Source organism: Lethenteron reissneri, chromosome 21 (assembly GCF_015708825.2).
Source record: "Lethenteron reissneri isolate LAM-NWPU_2019-01 chromosome 21, ASM1570882v1, whole genome shotgun sequence".
Taxonomy (NCBI): Eukaryota; Metazoa; Chordata; class Hyperoartia; order Petromyzontiformes; family Petromyzontidae; genus Lethenteron; species Lethenteron reissneri.
In genome coordinates this window covers 21,641,608-21,666,671 of record NC_083799.1, presented here as the reverse complement: position 1 = coordinate 21,666,671, position 25,064 = coordinate 21,641,608, and the positions used below count along the sequence as shown (strand labels likewise).

The window sequence follows — 25,064 nt, the reverse complement described above, 5'->3', positions numbered from 1 at the left end:
TTATCTATTCAATAAAAATAAAGCATTGTGCAACATGTTTACCAGCAGCATGCAAAGTTTTTTTTTTAATGAGATACTTGGGATAATTTTGAACCCTGCCTTACTTTTCTCTGAACTATAATTCCTGGAATTGACAACCTTCATATAATCGTCTGTCTCTGTCCTGTGGGAGAGTTTCAAGTTTCTGGAGCAATGTGAGTTGAAAGGTAAAAAAAAAAAGTGAAAAAACATACTTTTCAAGCGTGTGCTTGAATACAATTTTTATTATGATAAAGACAGTGAAATGAAACAGCTGTGAGCTGTTTGGAGCAATACATTACAACACCGTTGCCATTCACTAGCAGCGTTGTGCATGATGGATGATTTAGGAAAACACCGATTTCGACACCGGAATATCTTGGAAACAACACATGACTATGCCAAGAGGCAAACACTTTATCACTACTATGCCATCAATTCAGACATTTCCAATAGTTTGGGGAATTACATAAAATTCAGACCAACGTTTTACGAATATAGACACAAACATAGGCCGAGGAAAGCAGAACGTTTCGAGTACCGTATATGATCATGCACACGTATGTCACACTTTTTTTTTTTACAAAGGATCGATTCAACAATATTCACAAGTGTCGCAGAGTGCAATGTTCCCAAACATTTTATAGAAATGTAACGCTGTTGGCTAATCACTTTACTATCAGATTTCCAAAGAGTTTAACGGCGTCATCACACCGTCATATGGAACCCGAGCCGCATTCCTCAAGTGCCTAATTATCATCATTAGATTAATTAATTTGCTCTCAAATTACATTTCAACATGAACCGAGTTAAATATTTGCCGTGCTGCACTTTGGCCACTGATCTTGATCCTCTCACACGTGCAATGAAGGTCTCGAACGTTATAAAAAGAATTCAATGCAGCCACGCATCTCTTGCTATTTCTACATACGCCCGCAATTAGAATCTCGTTGAATTGATCATAACATCCTTTCAAAATTGTTTAGTTTTAACCACCGTGCCAAATCTTTATTTAATGCAGCAATTATACAACCGCGGCGACGTATAGTTTGCGGTATGATATTCGCTTACCTTTGTCAAAACAAAAATAGGATATATCAAAGGCATCTCAATGCGCACAAACGTAACCAAAGTTCCATTATATTATATATGTTATGTATAAACAAGTTCATTGTAACAGCTGTTGTTGATCTTCTTGGTTCTTTCGGTAAAGTTATTTTTATTATTTTATTACTTCCCTTCTACGTGATGACTTTACCGAAAGAACCAAGAAGATGAATCCCTGCAGTCACGAAAGCTTTAAATCGAAATTTAGCTGTTGTTGATTTGGGTTCCTGCATGTAGACTTCACACACCCCAAATTTGGTACCCACAACTTCATTACAACTATTCTGTTTTTTTCAGAAGTACCCAAGCTCTCCTCCAGCATGCATTGCTATAAAACAAATGTGCTTGACATTAACACAGCAATAATTCGCATGAAACATAGCAAGCAATTGCCATGACAAATTAAAACTTGAACTTTTATTGTTTCACTTTTAGATGAATGCATCACCTGCCATGGGAATCGCAGTTCCAGTCTCTCTGATCACGTGACTTTCTTTGTTGCCTTGTGCCATCTCCCCACCTCCCCATCTTCCACGAACGGCATAACTGGGCTATTGAATGTAACATTCGACACCCAAACAGCCGTTGTGATCAACGACAATGTGCCATCGCACATTGTCACACACTGCAAATCATGCCCACGAAGAGAAAACAACGTATGCTTGGCAGATTGGCTTTCCAGCTCGACTTGCTTTCTTCTCACGCTTCTTTTCAATTCTCAATAAAGTCATGGTTACATACATCTTGCATTCCGAGAGCCTCCGAGTTGCATTATGGCGTATGCCGTCTGCACGTACAGGTGGTGTTCCCTTAGTGACGATGTGGCCAGCAGTGGAGAAAGACAAATCAGTGAGAGCAATGTGTAGAATTAATCGATGCTGCCTTGGCAGCGTCGTATCTGTGCCTGACGTGAGATTGCCTAGTAGTGGCGTGAAGCGAGAGTGGGAGGCAAAAGGTTGGTATTGTGCTGCAGAATGTAAGCCTCCAAAGTCGACAGACTACCTTGACTAAATATATTTATAGTACATTTATAGATACCCCACTGATTTCTCATTACCATTTGTATTCCCAGCAGGTGACTGGATATTTTGAAAGAGAGGGCTCCATGTATTACAGAGGAGATTATTAACATTTTTATGTGAAACTAAGTGGCTTTGAAAAAAAATAAAAAATATATATCTATAATGCCTTCCTATCGTTTTGATGGGCATCTATAATTGGATCATTCTCCGGTTACTTTCGTGCCGGGGGAATTATTATTGGGTGACCAGATGGGAGCCATGTGAGTAGGGGCCTGGGCTGGACGCATGCTCCCACCACTGATGGATGTTAGTGAAGGTTCAGCTCAATATCTAATATCAACATTGAAGTACATTGGACAACAAAACGTGTCCCACGTTCTGCAGCACAGATGCCACATTTGATAAGCCATTGTCTGGAATGGTTAACTTCTTTCGTGTGGACGCCGCTTAATTAGAATCGTGCATTTTGAAGTTGAAGAAATTTGGTGGTATCATGTCATATACTGTTTTACTTGTAATAAAGATACGGCCGTAAATACATGAGAGTATTAAGAGCGTGAAGCTGGCTAAGGTGTATAAACACATTTAGATACAATATTAAGGTTGACTGTGTGAAGATTATCCAAAACACAGAATATCTGATGACCATGGCCCTTCGTCCTATTTCGCAAGTCATAGAAGCTATATACTGCAATCAAGACATACGTAATGATATACATGCTACACTGAAACATCTGGCTTATAATGAGACATAGCCGGATGCAGTGATAATGCATGATGTTAAATTTTTCATATCCAATATCCTAACCCAGTGATGGACATGTGTATGCTTCCCTTGCCATGCCACTGAAGTAAATAACACAAGCAGCATTATAATTTGATCCCCTTTAAATCTGTGATTACAGCGATAAGGAGTGTGGTTGCATCCCTGTAGTATGGTTGGTTTTGGGTACTGATACAAAATCGTTAAATGCAATGGCACAAAGCTCGCAAGCAGTGCCGATGGCCGTGAAACGGTATAAGTAAATGGTGAATCCTGAGTTTGAAAACTGACTGCTAAAGCATATACAAATAGTCGAACAATTGTCAAAGTGTGGTTCGCAAAACACAGTGGGTTGTACTAACGTTAAAAAAAAAATCTGGAAAAATTCTGTTTACCTTCCATAGCATAAAAGGAGAGCCTCGGATTGAGTTTGGTAATTGTTGGCTGGTTGAAATACATGTTTACTGAAGCACGTGTGCTGTATGTTGCACGTGTTAACATTGCAACGACAGTACAGTATGTTTTCCCTATTACTGTACTATCTCCAATTACACCTGAATGTACGATCTAATAAATGTTTGCATCGATACTACAGACAATTACTCCGTGTACAATTCATGTCTTGTCACCTTAATTGCACCTATGGAATTAAGCGGGAGAATACGCGAAGCATATTTGTTTTCTGAAATCCATGAATCGTGACAAATAAACGCCTATTGATAATTCTGCTTCCCCATATATAATGCATCATTCAAGTGTCATATCATCCTCATCAGCCATGAAATAGGGAGAAAACCCAGAGCTTCTTCATACAACATTCACTTTAAACCTTCATACAAACACACCATTTGGAATTATTCAATTTCAGAAAAAAATAGCTGAATGTAAACAGCATTTTTTAATTTACATGTCTTTATAAACGTTGATAGTGTAAGTTATTTGCATACAAATGTACACACAACGCGCACATGGGAAAGCACGGATACAACGTCCAACAAATGTATGTTCTGTTTTTTTGCGGTTTCCAGAAGAATAAAAAAAAAGTTGCAAATTAATGCAGCGATTGACATTTGTTCGTCGACATTTAAGGCAGCATCGTTGGGTCAGATTGCAACCCAATGCGGACAAGACGGCGTGTCGAGCGTGCGATGCGGATGTCGGTAATGCATGGGCTCTAGAGCGTCCAAGTGATCTCGCAGGTCGTGGCCACCCGATAAATGTTCAACTCTCATCATGCGGATACCTTTCCATTAACATGCACAGAGAACCACTCAAACGGCACAATTTCTGCAGTTTTCATTGATTGGTCATGTAATTGTTAGCTTTAAAAAAAGATTGCCTGATCACTTAGTTTTTAGTTCTATTTAGAGCTTTAAACTGACATCGCAAGAAACGTATCCCATTTTTCCATGCATTGTTTAAGAAGGGTAAATATACAAAACGATAATTTAGGATTTTTTAATTATTATTCTGACTACAAAAACAGAGAAAAAAAATAGTTGACTTAATAGGAGGCAGATGGATTTGGCTGCATTAAGAGTGAGCAGATATTTACACAGATGTGTATGGCGTTTTCTGGTTAACAATTAACATTCGGAGATCAAGGGCAACTTTGCTAGGTCTGAGTATTAACAAGCAATTACTGGGTTAATAACAGGTGAGGGTTAGCATGGGGGTCACATTTGTTTGTTTATTTTATAATTATTTGACAGTGACACGTGCCGTGGAGTTAAGACTTTAACCCCATACCTGGCAACTGTCTAAAATTGAAAGTTTGTATCCCTAAATTTGTGGGAATTGTATTTACAATGCATAGCACTGTTATTCCTTATATGCAATGTAAATTAACACTACTTAATGAGATATATGGTGTGTGGAGCTTAAGGGAACACTTGCATTTCACCTAATTTATCTCATAATCATCCCGCAGGTTTACAACGAATATTTGCGTGAAGCTACTTTGGCCATTATTTATCTAAAAGGTGTCATTTTGCACCTCCGATTAGCACGGTTGGCTACAAAGTGTGCGAAAGAAGTTCAACATACGTACATTTGGGAGCATGAAACAAAAAAAATACGGAACAAGATATAATCTTAATGCAGAAGAGAAAGGTTACAGTAGATGATAAAACAGTGAAGTATTAGTAACTTTTTTTTCTTTCTTTGAAACAGGCCGAGATTCGAGAATGTAACAAACTAAATCGGTTTCAACCGCGCTCAGAAGACAAAAGTTTCCTTCAAACAAAGACGCGACATTAAATGCACGCATCTCTGGTGGTTTGCCTGGTGGCGGCGGAGAGGGGGGTGGGCCAAAGCTTGACGTGATCACTGCGGGCCTGTGTAGGGGAGAAACCAGAACCGGCCCAGCCACTAAGCGACCCTTGCAATTGCAAAGGGCCCCGTGGCCAGCAGAGGGCCCCCTAGAGTCACTGCTAGCTAGTGGGTGAAAAAAATCATACATCAAAGGGGCCTCCAACCAAATTTTGCTTAGGGCCCCCAAAGGTCTAGGGCCGGTCCTGGGAGCAACCACCAAATTGGGGGACATGAGACCAGCCGTGGCCACACCACGCCCCAGAGGGCTCTCGTCTTGGGTCGACATATCTTGCTGATGATTTCCCCCCGAAGCCGTACGGCGTCGCTCAGCCTCCACCCCACCTCCCTCCTTGGGGACATGGGCGTCGTGACCGCAACGAATGCCCCCCCCCCCAACCCCATCCTCACACGACGGACACGGCGCTGGTCTCTGCGCGGAGCGTGGCCACGACGTCGCTGCGCTGCAGGCGCCCCAGCGCGTCCAGCAGCAGATCCTCGCTGGCTCCCTCGCGGGACGACCACCCGGCGAGGAGCGCGTGCGCTGGTCGCTCGCCCTCGGACAACTCCGCGATCTCGGCCTCGGCGTAGCCCAGCGCGGCCGCAAGGCCCTTCCAGTCGGTGGCATCGTCGGCGCCGGTGCCGGACGCCCCCAGGAGCAGCCTCTCCACCTCCTCCTGCTTGTGGGGGGGCAGCGCGTCGTATAGCCACTTCGTGCCTGCCGCCGCGTTGCCTGGCAAAGCCGAATGGGAGACATGGTAGAGGTCAGCGAGGCGCCGCGTGCCACTGTGTAAGGGGCCGTCCATAAATGACGTCACGCGATTTTGGACGAATTTTGACCCCCCCCCCCCCGTCGTCACACGGTGTCACAAAAAGTCAGACCCCCCCCCCCCCTCAAATATGACGTCACAAAGCTCTGCCCCCCCCCCCCCAAAATAAAACATGCTTCAAATCGCTTTAAACTATTGTCATTGTAGTGCGTATTTAATGTGGCGCTGCACTCTGATGTTGTAGGAGAAAGCATTTATTAAAAAGTATATTTAATTAAGTAGAATGTGTTGCCTATATTTATTTAAAGTTGCGCATTTTGATGTGACGTCACATTTCTCCAACACCCCCCACCCCCCCCCCTCATCACACATCGTCACAAATGTCTGACCCCCCCCCCCCCACCGGTGCGTGACGTCATTTATGGACGGCCCCTAAAAATGGTGAAGGTGCCGCCTTGTGATAGCTTCATCACGTCGCTGCTGACAGAAGGGCTTCCACCAAAGGGAGCTTTAGAGAGCCCCACTATAGAGTGTGTTGGCCTACTCTTGCACACTTGCCAGACCATTACATCATAGGGAATACATTCTAAGGTCGCACTCGTTACACACAAAGTGCTTGCCACAAATGAACCACAATACCTCGCTCATCTCGTCAAGGAGCATAAACCATCACGCGAAATCCGCTCATCCTTGCAGTGGTGGCTTTTGGCTAGCCATTAAACAACGATGGTCACCGCATCGCGTGCTTTCGTGTGCACTTCTGCGGCCATCTGGAACGCTCTTCCGATATTGGGAAGCCACTGGAGCTATGCGCTTTTAAATCTGGATTGCAAAGAATTTCTTAAGAACTGCTTTTTGTGTTTAGTTCGTTGTCCATCCCGCTGCACCTCTGATTAGCACGGTTGGCTACGTATGGTGCGAACGAAGTTCAACATACATCTTGGTAGTACCCACACTGTACCCAATGGCATGTGAAGTGGAGATCGACTAACTGCGGTCTACCCATTTATATTGCTGGGTGGGCAGAGGAAGGGGGATGTGAGATAGGTGGACATTGTTTCAATTGCTGTGCCGGGATATTGAATCGACGACATTGAAATTGCAAGTCCAGTGTGCGAACCGTCACACCACAGTAACATCCCTAATGTTCAAAAGAGCAACACTGAATCGTTAGTAGCGCATGGGAAATGCTTATTAAGTACAAGCATATGTTTAGTAAGTGCTAACAAATGCTTGCTAAACACCAACGAATGCCTCGTTGGTCGGTGACCCTGCAAACAAAAAGCCCCCTTTAGCCAACGCGCAAAGTCCAATTAGCGTAATGTTTTAATGAGGTGCGTATCTTCGACTAACGTTTGTTGTCGGCAGTGTCTGCTTTGACAAACGCTTACTCCACGCAATTTCCTGTTGACTCAATCATTTCCAGGTGCAACTGATTGCATCCTGATGTCCGATCGCTTCGAGTGCACCGCGGACACGTGGTTAAACAATTCACACTCGCTTAAGCAAGCTCTCATGCAGAGCGTATGCCACACATTATATGCCAAATAGCCACGGGGAATGTTGTACAACACAAATACCCATCGCGTAACGTTGTGCGATAACAAGCATAACATTGATGTAGTATCACAACAGATGGAAATGTCGCCTGAACTGATTACATTGATAAACTGCATGAAGGCAAGGCATCGGTCTGTTTGTCCAGCACAATCCTGTGGAACATGCTGAACGCAACGCACACAAAGTGTGGAGACGTGGTGTCACACACTGCCCGAGCAACATGAAATGTGGTGCAGTGTTAAATTCGGTGATCTGAATGTATTATTCACATGCAGTATTAAAATGGGATAATTGCATCACCCTATTTAAGCAGATCAATGGAGAAAACTACTCTAATCGCATATATCAATAAACCGCTATTCCATACCTGCACATAAATATAACGTGTGTCTATTTTCTATTGGTTGCATAGACTTTACGGTGCATTATTATCGAGCAGCATCCGTTTGAATTAAAACATTCTTGGCCGATTTCAAACTTTTGGGTTTCATCAGAAGAAGCAGGCTTTTGAAACAAATGCTGGCATGGTTGCCAAATGGTATGAGCAAAATCACTCAGTCTGAGCCACTGGACCCAGGTCAACAAATCATCAATACATCTGGAGATACAGAACGGAGATCCATTAATTTAGTTACTAATTTGCCCATAATGCTCCACAACATGATAGTGAGTTCATGTAACGTTCCACTCAAGGAGTGCTGTGGTTTTTTTATGTCTGCTAAATACACATAGCACACAATATTTGTTTTAAGGCACAATAAACACACCTGTCCTTAATCACAACAGCTCATATCCGATGGATACGTGCACTGAATGTGGATGGGATGAAGTGCGTCTAGCAATCGGATGAACTCCTGCTTCACCTGCTGCAGATTGAGGCTGCTGTTGCTCCTGTGCGTTCTGCACGTCCACAAACACACCGCTGTCTTGGTGCTGCTTCTCCCCGTCGGCCGCCTGGCTGTACTCGCCACGCGCCTTGCTGCCCTGGACGTTCTTGCAGCTGTGCCACCTGCCAAACAAACACCGGTCAAACAAACGCCGGGCCAGTTCCAGGGGACAAACGTGAGCCCTAATGGTGTGCCGAAGTTACCCAGTGATTTTTTTTCTAATCTCAACTCAATGTTTGTGAACGTTTGTCCGAAATACAGTTGCTATAGAGGGAATTAAAATTGGTCTGAGAATGCTGCAGTGATATCCTGACTGGATTTGCATCATCCAGTCTAAATGCAGGGTAGCTGAACGCCACTGGAGAATGCCACCAGGAGCTCGGGGAAGGGCATGTTTATACCACAGGCAGGTCCTAAGCCACTCATATATCTGCTCAGTGGTCCTCCCATAGCCCCTCCTAATGGAAGCCTATATCGGGAAAAGAACTACATTACATTGGCTCCTTCAAAGAGCCCTTCATCCTTACTCCCTCGACCCTTCCCTATCCAAAATTCCTGGCACGGGCGACCGCACAGCTGGCAGACATTAGAGTTTGCAGATTGGTACCAGCCTTGCACCCCAACTGAGCCAGGTGAACTGCATTTATATTGGGCCCTTTTAAAGCATGTGGGAATTTAGGATCAGCAAACCCACTCCAATTTGTTTTTTTTCCTGACATACAATATTGTTTTCTCTGTACGGATACCAAGTGTGTGCGAGTGCATCAATAAGGAAACAAACGCACGTGATGTTTTCTCATGTGTTTCTGGGTTGTGTGTTTTGTTTTTCTCTCTTTATCCAAAGCAAAATAGTTGACAATCAAACTTAGTTTCATATTTGATTTACAAAGGTCCCATGAACATTTCGAGCTTTTGTATTTATTCATCAATTTTCTATTCTGTGATATTTCTAAAGGAAAGACAATGAAAATGAAATTAATGTTGTTAAAATAAACCGTCATTTAATTATCAGCCAGCACAACATTATGTGTCACTGACATTGCACCTCAGATGTGAACACTGGTTAATGATTTGAATAGCTACGTCACTAAAGGAACAAACTCATCAATGCAACGTTATTGCAATTGCGTTATAAGAGATGTATATTGGCCAGGGGACAATGTGGCTCAGTGGTAGATGTCATTAGAGGCAGACGGACGAACAAAGCTAATGCATTAACACTTTCAACCTGGATTGGAAATTGTCAAGAAAGGAATGTGGGCTTGGGCAGGAAAGATTGCTAGAAGGGATGATTGCCAATTGACAATAAACAAACCCAGTGATGGAATGGCAGATGAGGGTGAGAGGACACCTTAGAGGATGACGATTAGAGACTGGTCTATGGAAGTGGACATCGCTGAGCTACCTCTGAAAATGTTTCAAATCACCTCTCATCCACACTCGGGTCACAGCACCTTTTGCACGTGATTAATGAGATCAGTTCATGTGTAGGAGCGAGATAGATTGTGGCATTGCAGGCATGCGACAGCGTGGGGAGGCTTTCGTCCAGTAGACAGATGATAAGATATGGGAAATCACTAGCCTAGGTGATTGATAATGTCTTTGATCAACTTTTAAAATGTAAAGTTATCACATTAAATCTATGCAAAATCTTACAAAAGTGCCCCTAAAAATGGGTGCTTAATTAATGTGGCGGTGAACTAAAAACACCATTATACTGAAAATTGCCCCACCCATAATGTTTCAGTTTTATTTATTAGGTGTAGCCCTGTGAGCCATTCGGCTCTTGAATCGCGTGCAACCGCAACAAACAAAAAACAAAAAACATGAACAAGAAAACATCTTAAAGTGACTATGCGTAAACAGAAAAATCCAGGAAAAAACAGCAAAATCATGTCACCCTAGGATTCGTGTGTTCCTGTAGATGCTTGGCTTTTGACAATTGCTGTGTGTTTTATATGTTGGGAGATGTATGGAACAAAGTGACTCGGCTCAGAAAGGTGAAACATGGAAAGTGCTACTACTGTGGAACACGAAGGACATGACTGCACCCAAGTTATGTCTTTCTGTTCTCATTAAAATCCAGTGTCGGCTAACCAATACGTATAACCCGTAAAAACAAAGTTTTTCACTATAAATCCTTTATATGCGTGGCAGCGAACTTAATATAAAGGATTTAAAATATATTCGCCTGTGGAGGACGCGGGGATCGATCCCGCGACCTTTGGCATGGGAAGCGAGGGCGCTACCAACTGCGCTACTTCGCCACGGCCTGTGGAGGGGTTACGTTCTGGGCTCTTATACTGTGACGTTCAGCCAAAGCGATGAATGAGTTATATTTGAATATATGTAAAATAAAATTTTTTTTGCCTAAGAAGTGTAACATTTTGGGAATTTTTTTTCACGAACAATAATTGTCTGGCACAACGAGTCTGTGTGGAAAATGTCAGCTCGATTGGATCACGGGAAGTGGGTTAAAAAACGACCGAAAGATTTGCACGGTCCTAAGCAAGCAAGCACGCAAGCAAGCAAGCATGCGAACTTAATATAAAGGATTTAAAAAGGAATTGCAGAATGCACTTCAGCATGCTGCAATTCTATTTTCTTAGAACATCTGCATTATGTTTGCTTTGGCAGAATGGCTGGCATGAAAATTCAACAAAAGATCTTTCATGAATGATTTTTTTCGTAAATAATAATAGGCAGTGTGTAAAGCACAAACACGTGATGCCACCCACAGCAATAGTTGCTCAAGTGCAACACATTTGCAATAAACTGCTGGCCATTGCCAAATGCACACTTATGAAAACATGAAATCAAATTGCGTGCGAGTGATCTCACGCAATTATCTAACTGCATGCACATATGTACGTACACATGCGTGCAAGCACCGTGCACAATATAAAGATGAACATGTGTCTGTAGTAACCAGAGGATACCCCACGCTCACAGATAACTTATTCCACAGCTACCACTTCACTGTACATGCAAGTGTGGGTGTATCGTGTTCATGACCTCAGCACACGATCCACTAATCCTGCCTCCATTTCACTGGGCTGTGGGCGTGAGCCATCACGCCCGTCACCATTGTCAGTGTCTTCCACCGAGACACGGAGAAGAAGGCCCGAGCCTCACCGCTTAAAGACGACGTACGCCACCAGTCCCACCACAACAGCCGCCATGATGGAGCAGTAGACGGGGATGATGTCGCGGGAATGGTCACCCAGCGGCTCTTGGCTGTTTGACGGCGTTCCGTTTGTCCCATTGACTGCGTGACCACTCTCCTCGGAGCCTTCCTCCTCTTCCTTCTCCTCCTCCTCGTCGTCGTCGTCCTCCTCGTCATCATTGGTTTTGTCAGGAGGGTTCTCATCTGGGAATGGATTTTCTGAAATGGGGTCTTCAGGAAAGGGGTCTTGTGGGAAGGGATCTTGCGGGATGTAGTCGTGGTCACTTGGAAAAATATCTTGGTTGCTCGGCAGTGAATCGCCTTGCTCTGGATCTTTGTCTGAAGAATACACAGCACGGCTGTGGGGGTTATTTTTGTATTATTAAATTACATGCGTATAAGTTGTAAGCTTGCTTGTTAATTCAGCTTTGTTTGAAAATTCATATAAACAGATAAGTAGCATAAGCTCTTAAGGCAGGCCTTGGTTTTTCCATTCAGGATATGTTACTTGGAGAAAAGTTGTCTGATGCTAACTATTGAGGTAACATTACCGTGAGCATGCCTATAGGTAATGAAATGTAAATTGTAAAATTTCCACATTTAAGTTATTTAAAAATATAATCACAGTTGTGCAAATTGCAGGTCCAAACCACTTACATGGAGAAACACGTTTTCCCTTTTGGTACAAACAGATCAAAGTACCCAAGATAATGAAATTAATCATGGGAAGGAACACATTTGACTTCGGTTCCACGTAAATAAAGAAAAACAACAACAACACTCGGCAGTCAATAAGCAAAAGAAAAACAGACTGGCACATTTTGCACCGCAGGAAGTCTGTGGTTGAACCGTTGCGTGCGACAACGGGACGACACTGAGAGGAGTCTGTGTAGCTCTCTGGAATTCCTCCGCTGATGGGCTCTGGGATCAGCCGAGGGCTCGGTGACAGAGGACGCGGCAATAAATCGTGCGCAGCTCCAGAGTGACAGCTCGCTCGGCTGCAGCTTCCCGTTTTCACAGCTCATGACAAAAACCCACCGCTGTACATAACAAGCTGTCAGATTGCATTCACGCAAGACTTCGTGCTGTCACAAGAATGCTGCAACCTGCCGCGATGGCTTACGCGCTATTTCAATGTTACCGTGGTAAAGTATTGCTGGAGAAGATTTTACATTGTAAAATGAACAGGTTTGCCTCACAGGATATGCTCATTGTTTTATATAAAATATATATACTCTGTAGATATAAGTAAAAAGGCAAAGGTGCAGTCTTGCAACTGCTTGCTCACCGCACCTCCGACGGGCACTGTTGGCTATGTACGGTGCGAAAGAAGTTCTACATACATGCACCACGGCTGGCAGAAGGGCCTCCACGAGACGGAGCTGTATAGCCCCTCGAGGAGGGTGTTTTTCCACCTCGACCACACTGGCCAGACATCTTGGAAGCGTTGCGAGTACCCACACTTTACCCCAACCACGTACGACCTACCGCTCGACAAACTGTGGCGTGCCCTTTTATACTGCTGGGCGGACAAGAGATTTTAGAAAGTTTTCACCCATTGTTTCTACTACTTCGCCAGCAGATCGAACTGGTGACCTCTGGATGGCAAGTCCAGTGTGCTAACCATTACCCCCACAGCATCATCCCATATATCTTAGTATCTTTTGTAATATTATTGGTCACACATCATGAAATACATACTGATGGGAGATTTAGTTAATATGACTTGAATAATTATATTATATTGTGCTTTTTTTATTTCAGTTTCGTAATTTTCAACATTCTCAGTGCTGTATTAAAATATGGTTTCACGCTATTAGTTTTCGCATTCATATAATTTATAGGAGGATAATTTGGCAAAATATAGATTACTTCTTGGATCAAAATGTTAAATTGGAACAAATACTGATGTTACATCATGACTTATAAAACCTCATTGGTACAGTTTCTTAAAAATTAACTGCCTTACACTCGTATTAATTATTTAACGCATGTAATTTAAAATCTGTAGAATATACAAGGCAAATTCACAATCACCCACGGACTGATGCATTCACAATATAAACATGTAACATACATGCTCAAGAGAAACGTTTTTGCCATAATATAAACATCACGAAAATCTTGACTTAAAGCTTTCGTGACTTCAGGCATGCATATTCTTTGGGTCTTTCGGTAAAGCCACGTAGATATCAAAAATAATAAAATCTAAATCACGACGTTTCGATCGCAACACAAGCAATCATCTTCAGGTGAAAAAGAGACAATTGCTTGTGTTGCGATCGAAACGTCGTGATTTTTTTTTATCTACGTGGCTTTACCAAAAGACCCAAATAATATCACGAAAATAATGAAATTGCCATCACCGTACGCTTATACTCGCTTGAAACTTGACTGTAGCATGGCCACACATACAACTTTAATTCATCTTTACACTGGACCAGATTCACAATAGAACGAACACACGTGTTCTATGTTCGTCGTTTGGGTGCGAAGGTCATCCACGGGGAGTTCGATGTCAAAGAGTGTGCAAAGGCCCCACTGTAAAGCAGACTCTCCATCTTGGCAGGAAGAACTTCAACTTGAGCCTAAATTAAACACTCACCTCTAACCTCGTCTCTTCAGGACTCCACAACTCATGATTCATGGCCTGGCGCCAGCGGCAAAATTTAACTTAACCCTGTTGGGCAGTTGTATAACCCAGTGGGGTGATGCACTTTCTACTGAGGAGGCAAATTGCAAGCATTTGTCGAATTGGCTTCAATCTCCACTCAATCATGCTGGCTGACAATATTAAGGAACACTGTCAAAGGCACAATGATGCCATTGGAAGTGTAAGGTCATTGTGTGACTGATATTACGTCTGATATTTAAAAATCAACTGCATTGGCTGATTTGGAAATGAATGAATGTGTTCCCTTGGCGTTGGGCACATCCCTATGAAATGTCATGTATCCTAGTCACCCTGTTTACTAGACGTAAAGTTAAAGTGAAATGTGTAAATAATCTTATGAAAAGCCAATTATTGGATAAGTTTCATGTTTCATTTATTTGGTATAGCCCTGTGAGCCATGCGGCTCTTGAGCCGGATGCAACCGCAACAAACAAAATATGAACAGAGAACATCTTAAAGCAAATCTTCCAGAAAAAAACACCGTATTACAACGCTGTGTGCAACAATTCCAGTGTGATGCAAGTCAAACAACAACAACAACCATAAGACAACTTAGATTTAAGCCATCAGGCCAACTCCGCACTTCCGCAAGAAACATGGCTTAATCATATGTTTTCGAAATCACCAAAATAAAGCTATAAAATACAATGTAACAAGAGGTGGAGATCCGCTGATTAGAATATTGTCAAAATTGTAACGACGAAGGGAAATATGGGACAGATACAAAATTAAACATTTTCAAGACAGTCAATATAATTTGCATAATACAGATCATCATGCATCTGTAAAAATGCATCTACTGGACATCTGTAAAAAAGCTGCAGAGCTCATCGGATTTCTCCAGGATAAATAAAGATTCTGATTCTGAGATGGTCTGGTATAACATTTACTGTACATGTGTATGATACAATTTTATTATAATGTAGTAGATATGTATTTAATAATCCTAACATAGTCTGTAAAATATGCTTAGGATGAATGTTGTAATGCTACGTTTTACATCAGTAATGTCCATAAAAAGACAAACCATGAAGCATTTGTACAGCAATGTACAGTGAATGACCTCATAAATATAAACATGTAAAATGCCAAATACACTGGCAGGCACATGTCTCATCCAAGAAAATCAGGTTGTAAAATAAATGTCAAGTGCTGCGAATGGAATTAATGGATTTGAGACTTGGCAGCATTGTGTGATGTCATTGTGATGGTGATATCCGAGAAACATCTGCTTACAATGCACACAGCAGACATGTAGCGCTTACTAACAGACTGAAATTCTGGTAAATTGTTTATCATATTCGAATCAAACGGAAAATATTTGACCACCAAACACAAATCCAGCAGCGAAGTCTACAGGTCAAAAGGTACATACCCTCAACAAGCACAACCATCACATAATCCTCCAAAACAAGCTATTATAAGATCGCACTCATTCCACACCAAATATTTGCCACAAATGAACCACAATACCTTCACTATGGGAACCTCATTTGCCAGTAAAAATATGATCATTGGTTTTTTACCCTTCTATCTGGCAACAAAACTGACACCTTTTTACAAGGAGTCATGTTTGCATAGACCGCAATACCTGCAGTCATAAATACAAACAAAAGACATAACTCTGATAATGTGCACTGTCCTTGAAGTTGATTGGTCCACACCCGAGACAGCTTTCCTTAGAGCCTAGTCTCACATGGGTTGGACCAGATGACGCAAACATGACTCCTTGTAAAAAGGTGTCAGTTTTGTTGCCAGATAGAAGGGTAAAAAACCAATTATCATATTTTTACTGGCAAATGAGGTTCCCATAGTGTAGATGCTTGCCCCGAGCTCTCATACTCTGATGGTGCATTGTCTTTGAGTTGTGCGCCTTTTGGCGTCATCTGGTCCAACCCATGTGAGACTAGGCTCTAAGGAAAGCTGTCTCGGGTGTGGACCAATCAACTTCAAGGACAGTGCACATTATCAGAGTTATGTCTTTTGTTTGTATTTATGACTGCAGGTATTGCGGTCTATGCAAACATGACTCCTTGTAAAAAGGTGTCAGTTTTGTTGCCAGATAGAAGGGTAAAAAACCAATTACCACAATACCTTGTCAAGGAGCATAAACCATCACGCAAACTCCGGTCATCCACACAGCGGTTTTTGGCTAGCCATCGAACAAGGACGGTCACTACATCGAGCGCTTTCAGGTGCACTTCTGCGGCCGTCTGGAACGCTTTTCCTTCCAATATTAGAAAGCCACTGGAGCTATGCACTTTTAAATCTAGATTGAAAACTCATTTCTTTCGACCTGTTTTTTGTGATAATTGGTTCTTTACCCTTCTATCTGGCAACAAAACTGACACCTTTTTGCAAGGAGTCATGTTTGCATAGACCGCAATACCATGCAGTCATAATACAAACAAAAGAACATAACTCTGATAATGTGCACTGTCCTTGAAGTTGATTGGTCCACACCCGAGACAGCTTTCCTTAGAGCCTAGTCTCATATGGGTTGGACCAGATGACGCCAAAAGGCGCACAACTCAAGGACAATGCACCATCAGAGTATGAGAGCTCGGGGCAAGCATCTACACTATGGGGACCTCATTTGCCAGTAAAAATATGATAATTGGTTCTTTACCCTTCTATCTGGCAACAAAACTGACACCTTTTTGCAAGGAGTCATGTTTGCATAGACCGCAATACCTGCAGTCATAATACAAACAAAAGAACATTGTTTTTTGTGTTTAGTTTGTTGTCCTTTCCCCCGTCCCTCCAATTAGCATGGTTGGCTACATACAGTGCGAAAGAGGTTCAACATACATACACCACTAGTTTCCGTTTGCAACAAAAACCCTTTGCCACTGGTCAGCTATCCTAAGAGGCATGCACTTGCATCTGTCACGCTGCCCTCCCCTTAGTCTGTTCCCGCCAACGTCGCAATGCCTTGCGCTATTTGCATGCCAGACAGACACCCACACTGAAGATGTATGTGCCATTCCAGGGACACTTGTTGGGCTGATGCACCACCCACAATGGGCCACTCTCGTCCCGTCTGTGCCCCAGGGTGAGGCTGTGCCAACCCTCGCGTGGCGAAATGTGACACTGGGAACCAAAGCATTCGAAGGCTGGGATGAAAGGGGCACCACTGGGCAAGCGATCCACAAGAGGGGCCAACAATCTAAGCTCACATCTAACAAATGCTCCTCCAAAACAAGCTGCTATTGTAGGTCAAACATCGTGTCTTATAAACATGATACGCACTTACGCTGTACCAGCATTGGCCCCTTACACAGATAATATACACTTTACCTTCAGAGTCTGGAAGTACTTTTACGACATTGCCACAGAGCAGACTAACAAGGGGGGCTTGGCTTACATGGGTTTTTTGTTGTTGAGTCTGTCAGTGAATTATAGACAAAAATGTAAAGTGCGCCACACTCATTTTTTGCAAGTGCCACTAGCAGTGCCAAAAGCTTGTTAATACAAGATGGAGATTAGGCTCATGGCACTATATTTAACTGCCTGCGATTATCTTTAGTTTTCAGCGCTACTATTTGCAAAACTATCATGACTTTACTAATGGACATTAATGCAATTAAATTACCTCTAATACTTCTAGATTTGAAGCTTTCGTGACTGCAAGGATTCATATTCTTAGGTTTTTTCGGTAAAGTCACGTAGGTAAAAAATTTAAATTAAAATTAATAAAAGTAAAATAAAATAAAAATAAAATAAAAAATAATATAATATTACCATTATAATAAAAGGGGGCCTGTCCTGCCCCCCCCCCCTCAACCAGTATATATACGGGGTAGTATCTCTTGGAATCTCTCATTTACTTGATACAGCAAGCGTGCTGTGACGGTTCCACCTGAAGACGGAAGCTTGTGTTGCTTCCGAAACGTCGTGATTTTTTTTATTTTACTTTTATTAATTTAAATTTAAATTTTTACCTACGTGACTTTAACGAAAAAACCTAAGAATATACCTCTAATACATATCTCTAAATGACTAATGTAACCTGTTTTCAGTATTATTGTTATTATCTTTCACAAAATAGCTGTATAAACTGTCAACAATTATATTTGGTCTTCTTGGTTCTTTCGGTAAAGTCACGTAGAAGGGAAGTAATAAAATAATAAAAATAAAACATAATAAAATTAAATGTTTTATTTTTATTATTTTATTACTTCCCTTCTACGTGACTTTACCGAAAGAACCAAGAAGATGAATCCCTGCAGTCACGAAAGCTTTAAATCGAAAATTATATTTGGTCTTTCCTGGGACATTTTTAGCTTCAAGAGTACAATAAGATCCAGATATGAGAAATGTGGATGCAGTATTATTTGACTTTGTAATAGGGTGCCACACGTTGAATGTATTGAACACTTGGAAATGTCTGGCACTGCCTTTATTGTGACAATCTACATTGTGACTGGATTGCTTCGAAGTAACACATTACTGTATTGTACAATACAGTAATGTGGTGTTAAGTTCATAGTTTAGTTAAATTGAGATCGCTCATCTCTTCATGTTAGAATCATAAAAAATAAAGGCATGACTTGGCACTATATCACTACATTAATACGTTTTATTTTTAACATGACGTTCACACAGTGTAGGATTGTCTGTTTGTATATTGAACTTCTTTCGCACTGTATGTAGCTAATTGTGCTAATCAGTGGGACAGACAACAAACTAAACACAAAGAGCAGTTCTAAAGAAATTAGTTTTCAATGTAAAACTAAATAGAGTATATGACACAGTTCCATCTCTACTTTGAGCACTTTCTATATTTACACGGAGACCTATGTACACAAATCACCGCTTGATACTGTTTTTAAAAGGCACCTATTGTGGTTGGAATGTCACACGATGATAACATGTGACCGCGAACCACCACACTCTCCCACCTGTTCTTCCTGGTGTTGATGTCTGATGCACCTAACTAGGTATTTACATCAGATTTCGATTACAATTTCCACAGTCATTTTGCAGGGTATGGGATTGAACCAGGTTTGCTGTGATGATACAACAGTTTAACTTACTTGGACTCTACTACGATCTACCACGTAAATACACAGCCGCACATACGCACGCAAATGCATTCACACGAACACGCCCTTAAACCACGCCGTCGTGATGGTATGTTAACTCCCTCACCGGGTAAACAAGAGGTCATTGGTTCGATCCCGACCCTGACGCCTGTATATTTTGAGATTGCATGTTCTTCCCGTGGTCGCGTGGATTTTTCTCTGGGTAAACCACCCTCCACGTTTAGAATCAACATTCGTTCATAAAGTATTTGACTGCTTATAAATTGCCACGTGACAAGCCACTTTGTAGGGCTATGATTTGTGATAGTCAGGTGGCTTCTAAAAAAATAGCTACAGAGCTCAGTGGGCCTTACCTGGTAAATTACAAAAAATGTTGTAATTTATTTTAAAGTTTTAATAATAATGTCACAACTGTTTGTAATGGCATGCTGTACAGTTATTAGACTGTTGGGTTTTTTTTATACTTTGCGGGCAAAGGAGACCGCTCAAATGCTTCCACCGCAAGGACCCATATTTTTCGTCTCATTGTCACCATATGCCAAAACACATCCACAGTTTTGTTGAGACTTGTGAGCCCAGTAATTTTAATTCCTGCAGTTATCCAGTCTGGCCATCAAATTAACCGCCAGGGCTTCACAAAGATGATCACGCTGTAATTGTACCATTGTATAGATGAGCTGTATGAGTGATACAACACAATCAAATTCCTGAACCTTAAAAATCATATCAAGAAGTCATGAAAATATCGCATTGGTTAACGTCCAGCAGTGAGTGGAAATGGGCCAGCAAAGCTTAACTGTTCAATACAATGTTGTTATGCCATGAACTTTATGTTATAAATTCAGGGTGAACTTGTTTTTGTAAGATTTATACAAATTGGCGCATTCTTCATATTGCAGCAATAAAATAATGAAAATAACTACTGTGAGTAGGCGTGCCATATTTAGTTTTTAATTTAAACGTTTACTTATGGCCATTATTTATTGGATAATAAATCCAGGTTATGAAATATATGCACATTTTGTACCATACTTCAATCAGCAATAATGAAGAATGCTGCCATTGTTACGGTAAGAATCTATTACATTTGCAAATAGGATAATTAAGATCGTATGTTTAAATTCCATTTCGTCTGGAGTGAATGGAATAAACACTTATATTGTGCGTTTTCTGAAAAACACAATGCATATTTTCGAAAAATTCTCACCATGTGCTCTGCATTTTCATATTTTCCCACTTTTTTCCAAGCACATCATATAACTTTTGAGCACCAAACTCTTATCTATAAACATCGTTGATCTTATACATATTTATGAGGAGCCTCAATAAAAGTTTGCTTAAAGAACAGCCGTTTTCGATGATTGTTCTCATATTGTGGTCTTGTAGGACAATTGATCACCAACACAATCTAAACCTATATTACCAACAGCAACACAAATCGATGCGCATTTGCTTTTAAAATGGAAAAAAAGACGCTCGTGTTGGAACCCTTTAGGGACCCACTTTAGTCTCAGAAAAATCTCTGCGAAGCTTTAGGAAACTAGAATGACAACTTGTCCACCTGCACTTATTAGCGACTACCTGATCACATGTCAGCTCACGCATTGAAGGTTACGGGAGGATGCAGGAGGGGGCTCACAGCCTGACATGTGGGAGCACAGCATTGAGAAGAACTGCGTGCTTAAGTGAGCCGGCTTGCATCAGGGAGTTTGGCAGTAGTACGGCTCGTGCCATGGCTAATTTCCTGTATGGACATGGCACCTACATACAAGGCAGTGCAATTCGTCCATATTTACACGATCGTACAGAGTCCAGCAGTGCTGTACACTGCTGATAACGGAGGGAACCTGTCCAGAGCCAGTGATTCCATTTTCTTATGGCAGAGATCAATGCCTCCATAGGAAAACTGCTGTTGGCATTCTAACAACTGGTGTTCATTATCTGTTTACCAAGTCCAGATGCAAGGTGTGCTGCGCTCACCCTGACCAGGAATTGAACTTATGGCTTGCATTCAAGAGTCCAACCCTCTGGCTTGTGATATATCCTGTTCATTACCTGACACTTTAGACCCATGCAAATGCAAGAGAAAATTGCGATATTAAACATTCCTTCAGGATATTTCCCACAATATAAGTCAATGTTGACATTTGTTTATAAAAATTAACTCGCCTATTTGATATGTATTTCGAGGGTCAACCTGTTAAGCCTAATAATTCTGTAAGATAATGTTAAAGGCTTGTAGTGTAAGACCTTACACAAAAATATATACTTGTGAAGAACCACAATTTCAATTCGTTTAGTATAAATCAATCTTAACTTTTACCAATATAAATCATTCCAAAACTTGCCACTGTCAATCAACTCTTGTTTCCACTAATGCGAACATAAACGCACGTGCACTATTGGAGCTAAAGGCACACAACTCTTATGGGGCTAGTATATCACAGTATTCACATGCAATCTGGCAGGTGACCGAGTGGGCACACGTGTTGGCAGATCAAATCTCATCGAGTGCCAAGACTTAGATACAGGCATGCTGCTCTAAAGCCCACTCTATCCTGATACAAAATAGCAACTGGCACATCCTGCGACAGTGTCTATTAACTCCTTAGACCAGGACCCCCTTTGAGAGATAATTGGAGTGCAGTTTATTTTCCACACACGCCTAACCCTTGGCTGTGTGTTGGATTCTACTTGTGCACCACACATCACCCTGTATCAAGCTGTCACATCCACTTTGGAAGATTTGCAAAACATCTGCCAATGGAAGGAGGCGGGTCTTTTGGCAAGAAATCACATCAGGAATGTACATCGCTTATCCAAAGCCATATAAGCGTCTCTGTAGGGGCCTAGATGCGGGGTTGGTGGGGGGGGGGGAAGCAGAAGAAGAGGACATTGTGGAACATGTGCTGTCATTGCCGGATACAGCACCTAAAATACAATGACAAAAGTCATGTGGGAGTATCATATCAGCTTGATTTCACTGAGGTAGCGCTAATGCCACCCTCCCAGCCCTGAACCCATGCTGTGAATCACTGCACAGGATTCTTCAGCTGCTGTGGCCCACTTAACACCTATCTCACCTTGAATGAAAAAATAAGAATAGGTTTTACCCTTTCTGGCAATTAAACAGGTGTTTAAAATATGTTCAAACACCAAATAGAAACCTTTTTCAAGGAATCATGTCTGCATTAACCACACAATACTTGTGGTGAACATGCAAACAAAACATGCTCTGCATTGTCCTTGAAACTGATTGGTCTACACCAGAGACAGCTTTCTTTAGGGCCTAGTCTCACCAGTGTCAAACCAGAGAACGCCAAAAGGCGAACAGCACAAAGACAATGCACTACCAGGGAATTTATATCTCGGGGTGAGCATCTACAAATGGGACCTTTTTTCCAGTATCAAAATATGAAAAGATAAGAATTGGTTTTACCCTTTCTGGCAATAAAACAGGTGTTAATATGTTCAAACACCAAATATGCAGACACGATTCCTTGCCAAAGGTATCCATTTGGTGTTTGAACATCTTAACGCATGTTTGATTTCCAGAAAGGGTAAAACAAATTCTTGTTTTTTCATACTTTGACACTGGCAAAAAAGGTCCCATGTTATCTCTCTTTAACCCTAAATAGTCTCTCTACATATTATTGACGTTTTATTTATCTATAAGTGTGCAGTGTATGACAATAACATTTTTATTTAAACTAATGCCGGACATTTAACACTTAAAAGTTTTAAAATATCACCCACATTTTGTGGACGGTTACCCGTGTAGAATTGTGAGGGTTGTGGTATAAATGCGCAGTAAATTATACCATTGTGTATATTTTCATATCAATCCTACATTCGTAGGCTCAAAGCCACTATTCGCATAAGAGGGTAATCCATTAAAAACAGTACCTCTCGATATTAAATACGTTTTTTAATGTGTATGTTTATTTGTGTAAAGTTTAAATATGTACATTTGTGGGGAGCGGTGGAGCAGCGGCAAGCGTGTTGTGCTGCGAACGCAGATACCCGAGTTCGACTTCCGCTCATGGCCAACACTAGCGACAATTATCTGAACCGGTCATGGGCCTCCTCTAGGTCGATTCAGCCTCAAATTAGTACCTAGTGTGGTGTGTAAACATCACCACTAGGGAGACAAAGGCGGCCGGGCATAATGCTGGCCACCCACACCCTCATGTGCCGTGCCTGCCTTCATTGGTGTTCGCTAACAGCACTTGCCCCAACAGTCTGTTAAGGCTATACGAGGGATCTTTGTCTTTGTTTGATATTTGGCCATAGATGTAAGTGGCAAGTCACGTCTGAAACTGGCCCAGACCTAATCTAGGTTGGCCCAGGGCAGAATGAGTGCGTGATGCAGTCTGTCTACATCAACCCTGGTGAGAGAAATGTAGCATGGCATGGTGCGGGCCCTCCTAGCACCTCACTTATCATACCAGTATTTACATCCAGTCACTATCCAAAGTCTAACCAGATACACAAGTAGATGCTCGTCACGTGGCTTGAAGGTGCACTTAGCCTGGCACAAGCACTGTAGTGATGCCACCGTCACTTAATGGCAATCGGCGTTTGGTGTATGTATTAATTTGATGGAAACAATCGGAATGTGAATTCAATACTCAGAAGAGTATTGATTTATGACGTTCAATTTCCATCTTGGTGCGATGTGAACGCATCCGAAGTCTTAGAGCTGACGACCGTAATTTTAGACTCACGCTGTATCGAACTGATTTGACAGAGCATCAGAACTAGCACATTAGCCATATATAATTTCTTAATTACCGTAATATGAAATAAAACCTCTTACAGGGCTGGCTGGACGTCTCGGTGAGGTCATCAACTCAAACCCTGAGGCTCCCCACAAAAATCAAATACCCGAATGAAAAAAACTTGTTTTCTCAGTGTTCCGCCCATACCTGTCAAATAAAGATCTCAATTTCTACCTCCTCCCTTCTTCCTTCTCCCAGATTAAAATTAAACACTTTCCATCATCCATTCCAAAAGAGTGCCTCTGGTGATTGTCTACATTTTGTGGTAAATATGGCCAGTTGCAATGGAATTTTAATACAGCCCAATGGGCCAGAGTAGAAGTTGGTAATGAGCAAGGTTGTAACACTTTAATATTACCGATTTATTTGTATGGCTCATAAGAGTGACTTATTTTTAACACACTCATTTCAAATAGTTATGACGTAATCCCGGCGTTATTGACCAGATAAAGAAATTGGAACCACGATAGTTTTGACACCTCAGGTGTGACTGGCAAGCGAGTTATCCGGTCTGGGCTCATTGGCTACAGTGAGGGATGGAACTGACCATGTTGAAATAAAACTTAATAGCTGAGTGGTCTTAGCTATTGGGAAAAACATTTGGGGTAAGACAATAAAAAAACAGCTCGTATCACGTGATTTTCTTAAGGCATGCGTTCACTATATGAAATCTTAAATGAACAAACCTATTTAATTCCATTTAAAAATCTATTTTCTGGGCATATAAAAGTGGCTTGTTTTTTCCCATACCACAAAATACTAAATGTGCATATTATTAGGCAATGGAAAGCATATTTTTCAAAGGATCTGGCTCAGCATTGAGTTTCTCAGATCATTATAAGATAGCTCCTATAAGCAAATCCTGTGAAAGGGCTTTCTCTTCTTCAGTCAGCTCTGGTCATCCCAAGCAAGGAGGCTCAAGTTATAAGGGCACATCTGTGAGTCAGAGACCATTGCC

General features: G+C 41.7%; 1 protein-coding gene across 1 annotated transcript in view; it reads right to left on the bottom strand.

Annotated features, from left to right (window-relative positions):
- Nucleotides 1-248: 248 nt before the first annotated feature.
- Nucleotides 249-25,064, bottom strand: part of LOC133345395 (tumor necrosis factor receptor superfamily member 16-like) — a 43,460-nt gene continuing 18,644 nt past the window's right edge. The window contains exons 4-7 of the mRNA XM_061556104.1: nucleotides 20,725-20,733; nucleotides 11,573-11,942; nucleotides 8,414-8,559; nucleotides 249-5,953 (exon numbers count right to left, since the gene is read on the bottom strand). Coding sequence (XP_061412088.1) covers nucleotides 5,628-5,953; nucleotides 8,414-8,559; nucleotides 11,573-11,942; nucleotides 20,725-20,733 — 851 coding nt within the window. The 3' untranslated portion in view covers nucleotides 249-5,627. The remainder of the gene's footprint in view (nucleotides 5,954-8,413; nucleotides 8,560-11,572; nucleotides 11,943-20,724; nucleotides 20,734-25,064) is intronic.